At 43.5% G+C, this 16,000-nt stretch overlaps 1 protein-coding gene across 9 annotated transcripts in view; it reads left to right on the top strand.

Annotated features, from left to right (window-relative positions):
- Nucleotides 1-1,285: 1,285 nt before the first annotated feature.
- The window catches only part of COL12A1 (collagen type XII alpha 1 chain), a 99,338-nt gene continuing 84,623 nt past the window's right edge, over nt 1,286-16,000 (top strand). For 5 of the 9 annotated variants that reach the window (XM_056487026.1, XM_056487023.1, XM_056487019.1 and 2 more), the window contains exons 1-6: nt 1,848-2,108; nt 4,626-4,733; nt 13,135-13,251; nt 13,927-14,070; nt 14,932-14,988; nt 15,667-15,930. In XM_056487026.1, the coding sequence (XP_056343001.1) occupies nt 4,661-4,733; nt 13,135-13,251; nt 13,927-14,070; nt 14,932-14,988; nt 15,667-15,930 (655 nt within the window). In that variant the 5' untranslated portion in view covers nt 1,848-2,108; nt 4,626-4,660. Of the gene's footprint in view, nt 1,659-1,828; nt 2,109-4,625; nt 4,734-13,134; nt 13,252-13,926; nt 14,071-14,931; nt 14,989-15,666; nt 15,931-16,000 lie in introns of those variants that run through there. The other 4 variants (XM_056487020.1, XM_056487021.1, XM_056487022.1 and 1 more) reach the window with 4 other exon arrangements.

The raw sequence follows: 16,000 nt of genomic DNA, 5'->3' as shown, positions 1-16,000 counted from the left end.
ATAAGAAGAAATCTAGTTCCCCGTGACAAAATGATGCCAAAACAGAAAATCCAACTCAACAGCTGGGCAAGGGGTTTAATAGGTCAAGAGTTTTATCAGCAGAAGAGATGTTGCTTTTGGAAAATGCATTCTATCAATACCAGACAGCTGAAACTGTGCCGTGTCCCAAAGAGGAGCTGACTCACTTCCAAAGTGTCTGGAAATGTCAGCGCATGTCTTCTGGTTATCACTTTCTTTTCAGCATTTGGGTTCTTGTGTAGATGACAGGTTTGTTGCAGAAATGACGCTCAGGAAACAGGTCCGACAGGTCCTTGATCTCCCAGTCCTGCGGAAAAGTGCCCGGGCACGGTGCTCTGATAAAATATTAATCTCTGCTATGGGTCGCTTCCACCGGCTGGAACCCCCCGGTGACTCTGCCAGTCACGTCGCGCACGGAGCCGAAGGGACCCAGCGCGGCCCCGGCGCTCCGAGCGGGGGTCCCGAGCCCTGCTGAGGCGCGGCCCGGTCTCTCCCTCTCTCCGCCATCCCGGGCCTGGTTCCCGTCTCGTCCCCGCCGCGGTGTCCCCGGGGCCCAGCGGCAGCCTCGGCAGGCGGACAGGCAGACAGGCGGACAGACCGACAGACGGACGGACGGACTGACGGTCTGCCGGGCCTGCTCCTGCCCGGCGCCGCCACCGGGGGGCGCTCCGGCACCGCGGATGGCCCCGGTGCGGCGCAGGGGTCCGGGACGAGCGGGCGAGCCCGCAGCTTTCCCTTCCCTGCCGGCTCCTCGCCCGTCTGCTCCGCGTCCCGAGTGTGCGCACCGCTCCTAGGGGACGCTGACATGCCGTGTTTTAGCCCGGAGGGTCCCGGAGGAGTCTCGCCCGCCAGCGTTACCGGGGTTGCCGTTCCCTGCGGGTGTGGGAGCAGCCCCGCTGCTGGCGCGGGGCCCCCGGGATGCTGTGTCTGGGCTCTCGGGCAGAGAACGGCCCGGGCATTTCGCCGTGTCACTCTCTGGCACGGAGCCGTGCAGAGGCCGGGACACGTCGGGTGACCTGGGCTGGCTCCCGAGAGCGAATGATGGGGGACCCGGCGGATTATCCGATTGTGGAAAGTGAAGTTCCTTTGGAAGACACAGAATTTCAGACCTGGGCTACGGGCGCGGATTTTCCGCGGGGTCCGAGGGTGGGTGCGGCGGTGCGCCCCGTCCGTCGGCCCGGGCAGCCGTACCCGCCCCGCCGCAGGCTGCTCCAAGTAAAACACCCACGTGGCGCAGGGCTGACGGGGGGAGTGTGTATTTAATGTATGCTTAATGTATGTACGGCTGCACAGCGTCGAGGCCAGACACACCTGAACTGTGTCACAATGATTATATCACCTTTGCCCTCAAGGCTCCACCGGGAGTGCCGGCGCTTCTCTGCAAGACTGTGCCGAGGATCAACCCAGCCTCGGCTCCTCCGCGGGGGCGGCGGGGGCTGCGGTGGAAACCCCCGCTTGGGGACACCCTCCGCGCCGCCGTCCCTCGATGCCTGCCCGGAGACTCAGTTTTTCCACTGCCCAGCCGGGTCCTCCCCGTTTGGGAAGCCTAGGGGAAGGAGGGAGGGGGCGGCGGGCCGGGCCCCTGCCTCCGGGCGCGCTGCCGCCGCGGCTCCCGTCTCATGCCGCAGGAATGCGCGGAGGTATGCGCCAGTTTCCAGAAGTGGATCCCCTTCCTTGCTGGAGCACAGCAGCGCATATATCACCCGGTGGCAGCAGTCCACCTTCCCTGAAGTTTCGTAACCGCTTACGAGGGTAAATTGAGAGTTGGGAACAGCCCTCTATTAAGTAGCAGATTGAGAAGAGGCTCTTCCCACTTGGAGAAGGCAAGTCTTCCCAGACAGACCCCTCGCATCGGGAGCTACAGTAATCGAGACGCCTCCTCTGCGCTCACTGTTGCCGCTGCTGCTGCTCCTCCTTCGCCGCTGCTGCTACTTGCTGCTCCCTCCACAAGGTGCCCCCGGAGCTTCATCCTTTATCCTCCTCCCTTTATCCAGGTCCGACGGCTGGGCTCCGGCCGCGGGCACCGCCGAAGCCATCGCCGGAGGAGCTGTCCCGTCACCGACCCCGGCACCCTGCGGCCAGCCCGGAAGGTCTGTGTGTGTGCCCGCGCAGGAGCGGGGTCCCCGCCCGCCGCCCCCGTGTCCCGCTGTGCCCGCAGCAGCCCGCCCGCAGCCCCTCGCGATGCTCCTTAGGCGGCTACCAGCGCCGGGCTGGGAGCTGCCGCGGGATTAGGCAGGAGCGTGTGTGCGCGCCTTGGGCATGTCGGAGCCGGCTGCGGCGTGCGGCCGGGCGGGCCGGGAGGTGCGGGGCACGGCGCCCCGGGCTGCTGGCTGCCAGCCCGGGCAGGGCACGGGGCGGCCCGCAGCGCTGCCGGCGGTGCCTGGGCAGAAATGGGCGGGGGCCGTGGTGTCCCGGAGACGGAGGCTCCCGGCGGCCGGAGGCTCCAGGCGGAGCCCGCTGTCAGCGCCCAGCGCGCCTCCAGGCACGCTACCGCTGCGGCTTTGGCAGGAGCTCTCGCTTCCCTCCCTTGTGTGTGCAGCTGCCGGTGATGCTTTCTCCTGCTTCCAGTTTTTTATATCTTTGATGGGCAGTGGGCTTTTCCTGCGGTTTTTTTCTTTTTCTGTTTGCGTTAATTTTTTCTTGGAAGTGGTAAATGTCGTGCACTGTGTGGTTTAGAAATGCTTTGGCTAAGCGTTTGTAGGTTGAGTTAGCATGAGATGGGACTGGCACTGTGAAAGCTCGGGTCTGACTTTTTTTAAGTGGTCTCTAAAGATCAATGAGAAAACCTTTAGTCCTGACACGAAGTCTGTCATGTCCCTGGTGAGCCAGGAGGTGTCCTCTGCTAACTCCAGGGTTTCTTTCAAGCACCTAAATTCGCAAGAAGGAAACAGTATTTCTAGGTTAGCAAATGAATGCTTTGGCTGAGGTGGTGTATTTCATGAAACAAAAACGTGTGTCAGGAATGGTAGACCAGCAGCAGTGGAGAATTCCTAGATGCCTTTGTGAGATGATTAATTTCTGTTGCTTTTCAAAATGATCAAAAGATGGCAGTCAAAGCTCACATGAGAATGTCAGGACAAAATGTCCTTTTGCGTTGAATTTAGGCAATCCTTAAACTCACTGCAGGATGCTGTAGATCTGCCCAGGGGCAGAGGTTTCCCACGCAGAGCAGTGATAGGATTTTGGAATTTTCAGAGCATTTTTATCCCAATCTTGGCCTTCCTTGTGCTAGTGTTATTATGGTCAGTATTACTCTTCTGTTTAGCCATTGGAACTGACATTAGACTGAAACCTTTGCTTAGATTTTCGTTGAGCTTTTGGTATTTTCATGTACGGTAAAGGCGTTTGGCTAAGGCAAGCATATACAGCTGCTCAAATGAATCCTGTTAAGCTCAGTGTCAGTAACTGGGAAATTCCTGGATCTTCATAGTGTTCTCCCACCAAATGTGCCTTGCTGGGTAGTTCTTTAGATGGTAGAAGAATATTGTTTTCCCTTTCAGATGTTTCTGCGGACTAATGATTTATGTATTTTTCTTTTGTTTTGCTCTTGGCACCTCCCTTATAAAATCTGTTGCCTAATTGCTTTTGGAATTCTTTTTTCCCCAGCCTAATTATTATATATGATGTATTTATTAATTTATCCTCTACCTCTTGAGATAGAAAATTGGAAACTATAGAAACACTTACACTTACGGTTCATACTAGACTTTACTTAGACAAGGAAATAATTTGGAAGTAATAATAATTGGCAGTAATTTTACATGACCCAGAGCATATAGTTATGAAGGTATGGCTGTTTGTAATTAAGAACCACTAACTTGGCCTAGTCCCACTTATTTTGCTAGACAGCCTGCAGTGATTGTGAGACTCTTATGCCTGTCAGCTTTATATAGTGTATTTTAAATATATTTTCTCTCAGGACATGTAAATGAATTATCAGATGTTGAAACATCTTGGCTAGACAGACGTGTCAAATTTCAGATGTGTGTTACACATACTTCTGTATAACCTATTTCAGACTTTCAAGAAATGAAGAATAGCACATTTGTAGGCAGAACCCCTCAAAAAAGTTTTATTACAGTTTCCAAACTGCCTTGAGACCAGTAAAACAAAGCTAACTAAGTGGTTCAACAGTTATGAAAAAGGAGCTGATTAAAATCCCCAGCTGAAAGAGACATTTAGTTGATCCAAGGCAGGAATGACCTCTGAATTAGCTATCATCACATTCAGCGATGAAGTCATGGAGCTCCCTTCTGGCTCCTGCCTCTGCGGAGGCACAGATCTTCACTGGCTTCCCTGATCAAATTAACCCTAACTAGGTTAAACCTTCATACTTACTGTGATTGGAAAGGGTTCAGCAACAAAAGGCACATTATTGTGAGACGAGACTCTCCGGTTAGTCATACAGATCCTTCGTCGTCTTGGAGAGCTTTCAAGTCTAGAGGTTTCAACCTGGTCCCGTGGGTGGGGGCTGGGGATAAGGGAACAAAGTGAAATCCATGGTTTGTCTTTTTTTATGTTTCATGAATACACCCACGCAATCCTTTAATCCACATGTATCATTTCCTTCTCGTTTCTCCCCCTTCCTCCCTTCCCCGTCGTTGCAGATTCATTCATGTTGTTGTGATCTGAAAGGGCAGAAATGAAGACAGCGCTGTGCTCGGCAGTCGCTGCTCTGTGTGCAGCCGCCCTCCTCTCCTCCATCGAGGCTGAAGGTAACCTTCTCCTCCCTGCCCTCTTGCCCCGGTGCCCCGCTGACCAGCCAATCTCCCAATCAGCCTTGAGCTACTGGCTCTCTCCCTCTCTGTTTTTGAGTGTGAATACTTCACCTTCTTTCTTTCTCTCCTTCAGAGAAATGCCTCTCCTTCCTTGCCCAGCTCCTTCTGTGTTCTGTTTCTCCCGGCTAGTGAGCCGGACCGTAGCTCCCTCTCTCTGTCCCTCTGGTGTGCTGTCCACACCACCCCACAGACAGGACGTGGGCCAGCTGCTGTGGCCACCGGGCACAGCGCCCCGAGGAGCCATTGCCCCTGGGGCCATGGCTCTGCCCTCAGGATGGACGGAGAAGGGCTGCTCTCTGGCCTCTTTTGGTTATGTTGAGAAAGGAAACGGAAAATCTACTACTCAAGAACCCGCAACTTTGAAATAAAATGCTCCAACAGAGTCTGGCTCTCTGCGCCTGTGTGTTTTGTCCAGCCAGACCCTTGCCTCTGTCCCCGGCCTACCAATGCATCGGCCTCCCCTGCTCAGCGGGGCGACCCCCGGCTGAGCTCGGGGCGGCCGGACCCTCCCTCAGGGACACCCCGGGATGGCCGGACCCTCCCTCATGGACACCCCGGGATGGCCGGACCCCGCCTCAGGGACACCCTGGGATGGCCGGACCCTCCCTCATGGATACCCCGGGATGGCCGGACCCTCCCTCATGGACACCCCGGGATGGCCGGACCCTCCCTCAGGGACACCCTGGGATGGCCGGACTCTCCCTCAGGGACATCCCAGGGTGGCCGGACCCTCCCTCAGGGACACCCCAGCTTCTGTGGGGGTCTGACCTGGGGAACACGCCTGGGGACACGCTGCCAGTGCCGTGACATGCGGCGTGGGCACCGCTGAGGGGAAGGCTGGGCCAGGCCGTGCTGTGGCAGCCAGGGCTCCGAGGCTCGCGTGCGTGTGGTACTGTCACCTCTAAAAAGGCTTTTCCTTTCCTTCTCCTCCTCGTCAGCCCTCAGCGCAGTCTCTCTGGGGGCTGAGGCCCATGCCAGCCCTGGCAGCATCCTGCCTCCAGCAGGATGGGGAGACCCATCTTCACTGGCTCAAAATGGCCTGGCCCAGCATGTGCTCCCCAGTGGATTAACAGCAGCTGTGTCCTGTGCTCTCAGTGTGAGCTCCTTGGCTTTTTGGTCACAGTCATGGCATTTCTAGCAACACTGGCTGCTGGGGAAATAAAAAGGCTGTACGTCCTGCACTGAAATGACTTGATCTGACCTCTGGGACCTGACTCCGTCATAGGTGTGAAGTCCTCTGGATTTACTGGAAAAAACCAGAAGCCAGCAACTGCTAATTCATTTTTTTTTTTTTTTGCCTTCCTTCTCTTTCTGTCTTGAACTGAAACAAATCCCCTGATCATGGCCCGCCACAAGCTCTCTTGCCTGGACCTGGTCACCCTGGCTGATCTCTTCTAAAAGCATGGGGTGTCAGAGATGCTTCCACAGTGCCTGCCCCCCAAGTAGTAGTGTTTGCTTGGGGCATGTAGATGTAAAGTATACTGGCTTTCTGGAAAAATACGGCATTTTTGCCAGTAGTGCAACATCTGGTCGTCCTAGGAGAGAATCAGTCCACTGCCTTCCCCTTGTGCTGCGTTGCTGTTGGCAAAGGAACCGAAAAAGGTCATTTGAAGTCATTTCAGAGTTGCACTTGAAATGCAGGACTACTGTGCCAGAGAAAGCAGAGAAAGTGTACAGTTTTTATGGAGGAAGGGAGTGGATGTGTTTGTTCATTTTTCCCCATCTTACAAGGGAGCTCACTTGGAGCTGGGTAATATTGCTGTTGTCCTGCCCTGTGAATGACATGTATGGAGTATGTTGTTTCAGGATGAAAGTGAAGGCGTTTTATTTAGCTGCAGTGTAGACTAAACCAGTTATAACTTCAGTACTGTTAAAGCAAGCTACAAAAATGCATTTGGAGCAGCAGAGTTGTAACAGCAAATCTTGATACATAGCTGGATGACCTTGATTAGATGTTGGAGGATGCACTATTGCCAAGCAAAAGAGTGGATATAGCCTGATCTTGAGGGTTGTAGAGGGCTCTTGGACAGAACTTATATGATTTTGCATTCAGAAATGTTTGATAAATAGTATACCTAATTTACAGTGATAATGTTTCCATGAGAAAATTCTCCTAGCTCCAGAGTTTTGAAGTAAGAGCAGGGAAGTGTGGGGTGAAAAATTGTGGTGCTGAAAATGGAGTGAGAAGTGGTGGTGCTGAAAATGAAAGTTCAAAACTAGGAGTACCTTAGGACTTGCTGTGGTGGGAACTGCTTTTGTAGAGATTTTTACAGTGGGGTTTTTGTACTATACTGGTCATTCTTTTGCACTGTTTTAATTTTGTGCTGCAAGTTTGCATAATTTTGTAAGTTGCATCTTATTTACTTTAGCAAATTATTTACTTACGTATTTATTTACTTTATTCTGGTGTCATTGCAACTAAAATCCTGTCTGTTGAACTGATTTTCTCCTGTGAACGTTTGGTCTTATTTTCCAAATTTCATTTATCTTTGTGGCAAACCTATCCTCACCCACTAGTCAGTCAGTCAGTCCTGTGTCTTTTTTCTTGGTTCTTTTTGACTCTCTGTGTACCATTCACAGGACATACATTTTGAATTTTCTTTCAGCCCAAAGCTGTGGGTAGACACTTCATGGGATGAAAGAGTGAGAGGAGAATGAGAGGGCTATTTAATGAGATGAAGATGCTTGATATGAGGTGGAAAGATGGCGTGAGAGCGGAGGAAAGAAAAAGCTTAGTTTTATTTTCTGCCATCAGTCAGCTTTCATTTTCAGTCACCCCTGGGAGCAGTCTGTTTATCTGATGCTGCTGTCCATAGACTCGTGAATTTTCCAGTATGAAACTGATTCTTCATCAGCATCACAGCTGCTCTGAACTCCTTTGTGAGAGCTGTGCTCTGCTGCTCTAGGCAAGGCTGTGACCTACAGTAATGGTATTACAGCTTTTCTACAGAGTTACAGCAGAACAGGCATTTCTAGTAGGGCACTCACTGTAGGAGTAGAGGGGGTAAAACCCACATAGAGTCTAAATGTATTCATGCCATTTCACTGGGGAAGTTGTTTGTTTATGGTGGTCAAGGCAGCAAATCCATTTTCATGCTCAGCATTTTTGCTTTTTTCTTTTACAGTGAAACTCTTCTTGTTTTATTTTGCAATCCTTCTGATATCTCTCTCCAAGCTTAAATTCCTTGCGTATGATTCTATATTTTATGCTTTAAGTTGTTTTGTGCCTTTTTAGTCCAGCACAGGAATACTCCAGTGCATTCCATGACTGTCCACATCAGAATTTCTTTCTGATACAGTATTTTTTTGATTGGTGATCACAAAGAGATGAGGGCTCTTATTTTAGTCATAGTCAAGTATATTGTCATGTGATGAATCTAATAATTTTAACCTCAAGTTACTGCTATGATGTTGTCATGGCTTCTGTAGCATGTCATGTTTGTTAATACAGAGGGATTTTCAAAGGCACAGGAAAGAAATAAGGAAATAATTGGTTTTGTGTAACCTGACTGAGCTTCTGAAGGTGTTGACTTTTCCCTTTTTCAGGAATTGGTTCACACATAGAAAAGTCTGTTTTCTAGGCTGGAGGTAAGGAAGGAGGGCATCACTGATCCAAGTGTGAAACCTTTATGTTGTGCGTAGGAAGGTTTGTTTGGTGAAAAATCTGTTACCAGGACACCCAGTATAGTAAGTGACAAATAATTGCAGCACAGCAGTTGGAGGATAAGAATTTTTGGCTTATAATAAAGCTGTGTTGAGTACATTAATTTTCACTGACTGAATGATTTAGAGATGATCTGGGATAGCTGAAACTTTTGAGGCTTTGAAACTGGTTGGTAGGACCATTATTTTATTATCTTTTGATGGCAATATCTTTTGAGAAAGAAGCTGTTGATTTCAAAGTTCCTAAATAGAGAGCCATGTAGATTGACATGTGAAATTGAAATTTTTATATACATGAGGGTGGCTATACATCCCTCTTTTTCCTGCTGCTAATTAGAAGCAAAATATACATGCATGTGTAAGTGTATATACACATGCACATACATATATATGCACAAATGTGTAAAATTTGATAAATATACATACAATGTGTGTATATGTATTATGTGTTATGTTGAGATATATATATATATTTATTTGTATAGCTCTATAGATTTAAATGAATTTTTTTCAAAGTACATTTATGAGCTACGCATCTTCTATTTTAAAGAAAACTAATATAATATATAAAATTTAAAAAATGCAAAGATATAGATGGCAATGTTTATGTGTTGTGATTGGGAATGAATATCTAACAAGTTTGAGAAGCTGCTCTTTACTACATTTCTAGGCTGTAGGTCATTCTTTTTCTCAGTCACATTGACAATGTAGACTTCAGAGGAGCTTAACTGTGGTCATGATCTAGTTAGTTGTACCAAATTTATGCCATTTCTGAAAAATATAGTAAATGAAGAGTTTTGGCCCCTTCCTGCCTCAGCAGGCTTTATTGCTGGGATGGTAGGGCTAAGCTTACTCTTAGCTTCTGGAGAGTGTATGTTATTTTAACATGGGCTAACATGTTATTTTACCTGCTAATTATAGTGTATCTTTTCCAGTGATGGAATCACAAAGCATGTTTCGCATAGGGATTGTGGATGGCAGCTACATCCAAGTTATATAACTTTTAAATCTGGTTCTAGATACTAGATACTTGATATTCCAGTAATATTTTATTTCTGTCTTGTTAAGGTATTAATTGGGATCCTCTAGTAGTCACATTGTGTTATCTGCAAAAAGCCGTAAATTTTTTATTTTTTTTTAATATTACCTGTGAAGTAATACAAGCTAATATAAAATATACAGGACCTTCATAGCATAAGAAAGATGCTCTGCTCTCTTTTTTTTTGTTTCAGAAATTATACTCTTATTACATGTGCATACAACACAAGAACTGGCAGCGTTTTAAGTATATTATGTCTGATTTTTTTCTTTTGTTTTTCTTTCTTGGTGCATAATATAGAAGATCCAGTTAAAGAAATTATCATAACACAGTTCTAAGAATGGTCAAAATTAATGCTGTGGAAACATGATTATTGTACAGCAGGATATGTTTTTTTCTACTCTGGAAATCCATAGGGGAACCATGCATTTTGTGTCAAGAGTTGGATCTGAATGAAGGCAATACTACAACACCAAGACACATTATGGTCATGATCCTGTACTTGACAAGTCAGTGACAGGTTTGGCATGGATTTTGATGGACACAGGATCACTAGGATCACACTAGGAATAGGTGCAGCTTCACTGCTGCAAGCAGCCTGACATCAGGACTGCTTGCTGGAATTAAACTGCACTCACACGTAAGATTTTGTTGAGTGAAGTTATAAGGTTTGTCCCTGTAAAGGAGCAAACTCCTACTACAACAAGGGGCATTTTTTTCCAGAACTTTGCTTTATTCAGTATTGCAAATATATTATTTTTCCACTGGTGAATTCCCTTCTGGAAGAAGAATCTTAGTGAGATGGAGTAACAGTTGCCCTATTTTATTATCACAATAAGGTTTTTATCATCTAAACATTTTTCTGTACTTCAGATCAGCTTACTACTCTCAGTCATATGACCATGGTTTGGTCTTCACCCCACAGCTGGTTTCACTTGGGTGAAATCTGACCTCTGTGAAGGTCCATGGATGTTTTGGAGATTCTGTTTGAGTATCAAAAGCTCACAGGCCATCTGGAAGACATTTTGATGACATTGGATCCAAACAGCTTTTTCTCTCACTCAAGCAATATTCCTTTTTGGATTTCTATGGGAGAAGTATTCAGTGCTTGAGTTTGATAAGCCATAGGCTGAGAATTAATGGATTTCAAGTAAAGCAATGAAGACAGGGATTAGGTCTCAGAACTAACTATGATGATAAAGGCAGTGAGGTTTTGGAGTAATTTCAGTGGGAAGCTGTCAGTCTTGATAATAGTGGAAGTCTTTAGGATGATCTGAGAAAACACATCAGGAATGACACAGGGTGGCCAATCTTGTCTTGACTGTGGGATGGCCAAGGGGACATTCAAGTTCCCCTGCAATGCCATTGTTCTATGATCACCTGGATGAACGGATACATCACTATGTGTCAATGTTCTATTCTTCTTACCTGCCAAGATCCGCATCTGAATTTTCATAAAATGGAATAAAATCCTTTAAAATGTTCAAGACTTTTCCTCACAGTCAGCTTTTTCAGTTTATCTGGAATCCGGTCATTTGGATATCAACAAGTTGGGCTGCTGCTGTCCTTCAGCAGTTAAAGCCTAAAGTCTCTGCTGCAACATGCCAATTTACTTGCAAGGTTGGTGGTGCTACTTTTTCCATGTACTGAATTTTTTTTTAAAAGCATGCTCAGGTCAGTTGTCTCTGCCTTTGCATTAAATTTGTCCTGAGCCATTGCTACTGAAGCAATATTTTATAATGATATTCTTATAATCTAAATGTATTTTACTATTAACACGTGTTGCATGATTTTGACATTAAGTAACTACCCTGCCATCCCTAGCATTGTGATACTCATAAAGTGAATGATGAATAAACTGTGCATGCAGGTTAATGGTCTAATCTCACTGCCTGTGTATGGACAACAGGAAAAATAACATTTACTTCAGTACTAGTGTTATCTATTGTATCAGTATTATAAAGCCATATTATCCTATGGTTGAAAATTACAGAAAATTAAAAGGAAAAATATGTCATTTTTTTAGCTTAGTTTTACTTTTTGTAATTGGACAGTGTCTTTTCATAATTAAATATTCTAGCATTTACTACTTTATCTGCTTTTAAAATGATTTTCAAATCTGATATGAAATCTGACATATAATGGAGATCTTCTATGAAACAGAAGATCTGTCTTTTAAAAATGCCTGCAAAACTCTCTCACTAGTAGTTAAGGAAAGTATGGCTGGATCTAATCTTACTTTGTAGACCTATTTAAACAATAATATATAATACACCTACCATGCACTGACAGTGAGTCAGTAAAATGCTGCATGAATAAGCATGACAATTTTACAAAGAGAATATCATTATAAAATATTTATGAAACGTCTTTGTGTAATGAACCTTGTACATGGAGGCTTTGTCCATTGTGGGAAGCTAAAAAACCAATAATCAACATTTCATTTATGTATGCATGATGCTGCAAATTAGCGTATGTAAACTATTTCTTCCTGTACTGTTCAGTTACTTCTGTCATCAGCTCCTACAAGTTTTATTTGCAGTCATTTGTTCAGTTCACTGGTGCCCTCTTTGCCAATTTCTATAAATTCTGTAAAATAAATGTCCTTAAATATACTTTGATGTTGTCTTTTCATAATTAACCATTGTGTTGTTTGGAACCATACTGGCATTTTATTTTAAAATGCCACTACTAGTATGGGTACACCTGCTGCAAAGGGAACATGAAAACAATAGTTTACACCTTTGAAATTGTACAGAAATTTGGTGTAAACAGGTAGAACTTTATTTTTGAGAACTTTGCATCAGCTTGAATATTTTGGCAAATTGCAACAATTACTAATGCCATCTATTATTCCCTTTGTTCCTGAATCCTGTGTTGCTATATGCAAAGTATGTCACTTTAGTGGCTTCTGGGAACAAAGGGGTGGAGTTATCCATATTTTGTAATATAATGATACACCAGTGTATCATTATTGCTGATACACATTTTGCATCTATATTCAAATCTAGACCCTAACAGAAATTGTTTTACTGAACATTAAATGCCCAATCTTTTTCTGTGTTCTTTAAACTGTTTATTTTCTCTGCCAAGTTTCTAGATTCAGTGAAATTGATAAGAAATATCATATGCAGAGACTATATTAAAAAAGCTAATCAATTCTTTGATGTCTAATTAAGAAGAGTATTGTGTTCTCTACATCCTAAATGATCTCATTATATTGTAAGCAGGTTGTGATTTGGCATGCTTGTACGGATTGCACCCAGCATGTAAAAAAATTTCCTTTAATTGTTATGTGAAATGTTTGCATATGTGGTGATTATCTGTGAACTCATTGTACATGTATCCAAATGTGTTTTCTATTGTGCTTGATTTTGCTGGCCATTCCTGAATGTCTTGGCAACTCAAGAAACATATGTTCTGTGCTGTCCCCTGTAATGCATACACTCTTTGATGTTTTGTCATATTTTGTCAGCTTTTATTTTACTCTTTTTCCAACAATATATTTTTATATTTGTTGGAAACAAATTTATGCAAAGACAATTTTAGTAAGCTTTGCTCAACATTGCTTTATTTATTAATTTGCCAAAATTTGTTCAAGCTTTTAAACATTTACCTGGTATAAATCTTTTGCAGTTAATCCACCATCAGACTTGAATTTTACAATTATAGATGAACATAATGTTCAAATGTCATGGAAAAGGCCACCAGGTGCAATAGTGGGTTACAGAATAACTGTGGTTCCAACAAATGGTGAGTTCTGTCAAAATTTTTTATGTGATTACATGTTTTGAAACGCAGAGTTTATTTTTCCCTATATCTAACTTAGGTATGAGAGTAGCCATTAAAATCTTTTGGAAGTTTGTGATCAAGCCTGGGTAGCATCAAAGGGCATACAGGAAAAACAGTGATTCTTCCAAGTTAGAGATATCCTTGCCATAGTGTTTTACCATTTTGGAACTGCAAGTAACAAGTTTTGGATGCCTTTGCTTTGCAAGGTGCAAAAAGAAGGTAGAATCATCACTGCTCCTCTTCTATGCTTTCACCTTAAAGTTCAAGAATTGTATTATGCTGTGTAAGACAGCCATTATTCTATTTCACTTTGAGAAATAATCAATGTAAAAGTGATATTGAATCAGAGCAAGGCATGATTTTTTAGATGATAGTATATTTTGTATATACATTTCAAGTTTCAAATTTCCTGGAATTTATTAAACACTTCAACAATTTTATTCACTATAAAAAAAGCACATTAGCCTAGTGTTTCATGTTTCAATATTTATACTTCATGAAAACAGAAAGTGTATCATTCTAAAATTGTCATTGGGTTTGAGATAGATCATTGCCTGTTGCATTTTGTTTTAAAATCAGTTTATCAATATTATTGTATTTTAAGGCTGCATTGAGTGTTTTATATATTTATTGCAGATGGACCTACTAAAGAATTTACTCTTTCACCTAGCACTACCCAAACTATCATATCAGATCTTATACCTGATGCAGAGTATGTTGTATCAATAGCTTCTTATGACGACAGAGAGGAGAGTCTACCTGTTTTTGGCCAGCTGACAAGTAAGTAGCTGCAGTACAATTAGAAAGCCAATTAAGGTAATTGAGTGGTCATTCACAAAACTTGGCTTTGATCCAGTTCTCCAATAAAATTGCCACATACCTAAGCTCGACTTTGATGGAGCTGTCTGAACAGCCTTTTTCCATTAGTCCTAGTAGACGCAGAGAAAATTTGCAAGAGATCAAAGGATGCTAGGGATATAGTGTCTGCCAACCTCCACAGAATTCTTGGCAGGAGGCCATTATGTTTTTTGAGCTATATCTACTTCCTATAAATTGCATCTTCTGAATTTAAGGTGAAGACAATCACTGACCTCAGTAACAAATGAATTGGACTGGCATCCTGTGTGAGAAGGCAAACTATGTTAATTAAAAAATAATAAAATGTGACACAATATACCTAAATGCATGCTAAAATATGGATTTTAAGCTTTAATAACTTATATCAATAATTAAAAAAGCATAAAATAAATTTAATTTAATAAAATTGCACAGCAGACACTTTGCTATGACACAGACTTCACGAAGAACCATGGGAAAATTACTAATTATCAATTCCCCTAGGTGCTAGAGAGGGGTAGTACTGGTATTTCTTTCAGGCATGTTGCAGTTAATTTTCAGGAAATGACTGTACAAGATGTACAAATGCAGAGAATTCTAAGATATTTGCATTTTCTGTATTTTGTGTCACCCTGAATACTATGTTGTCAAACCTGTAAGTATGGGTGATGTATCCAGGACCTGCATTTATTTTTTTGTGTTCTGAGGCTTGTTAGATGCCTGTTTCTAATTCTTTATGTGCTTTTCTTTGATGTTTAAAAATTTAGCTCTATTTCCCCTATTCACTATGTCTATGTTGTGTAGTTCAGACAGGCGGCCCAGGGATACCAGAGGAGAAGATGATTGAGGCTCAATTACAAAGTAAGGTGCTTTGCTTTTCAACTTATCTGACATTTATCTTATCTGAGGTCTAGCTCACAAAGTTAAACTGTGCTTCTGTGTTGCCTACCAAGGAAGTTAACTTGTAAAGTTGGGCAGAGTTAAGAAAACTTATGAAGGGACTGGGATAGAAGGAATTTATAAGCTTCATTGAAGGATTAAGGTGCAAAGTTGTTACTGAAACTAGGGATTTCATGCAACTAACCTGAGCAAGTCTGTGAGTGTCTTGGCCCTATTAATGAAAGCTGTTGTGCTTTGGATAAAAGGCTTTGCAGAAGAACCTGTGCAGCTAAAATGAGGAAATAAAGATGCAAGGCACAAGTGGTAACAAAATAAATTTTTTCTGTAACTTTAAAGCATTGCAAAAAGTTTTGTATGTGTGTTTTCATCAGTTGTGGCATAACAAATCTTGTGGATTAGCATGAGAGGTGTCTCGAAGCAGTTCCCTTTTGATAATGGCTGTTAGAAAACTCCTGTGAATGTTCACTTATATGAGTTTCCCCAAGCAAGATATTCCAAATAAGATCAATCCTTTAAATACCTGTTTGCTTTGGCTTTTGCCCACTAAGTTTCTATTAGACATTTCTCACTGATTTGTAAGAATGCAATTGCTCATTTGCTAATAGAGTTGGTTTTCCTTTTTTCCCTGTTGTGTTCCAGGATGCTCCATAAGTGCAATGACAGATTTAGTTTTCCTGGTAGATGGTTCATGGAGTGTAGGAAGAAATAACTTTGGATATATCCTGGACTTCATGGTTGCCCTTGTATCAGCTTTTGATATTGGGGAAGAAAAGACGAGAGTTGGAGTTGTTCAGTACAGTTCAGATACAAGAACAGAGTTCAATTTAAATCAGTATTTCAGAAGAAGTGATCTTATTGATGCAATTAAAAGGATACCTTACAAAGGTGGCAACACAATGACAGGTACAGATTTCTCACATACATGTTTATTCAGCATTGCATGTCATAGTTCAATTGCTTTAAATCCCGGTTC

Source organism: Oenanthe melanoleuca, chromosome 3 (assembly GCF_029582105.1).
Source record: "Oenanthe melanoleuca isolate GR-GAL-2019-014 chromosome 3, OMel1.0, whole genome shotgun sequence".
Lineage (NCBI taxonomy): Eukaryota > Metazoa > Chordata > Aves > Passeriformes > Muscicapidae > Oenanthe > Oenanthe melanoleuca.
The sequence above is the reverse complement of the archived record's forward strand: the minus strand, read 5'-3'. Positions and strand labels throughout refer to the sequence as shown.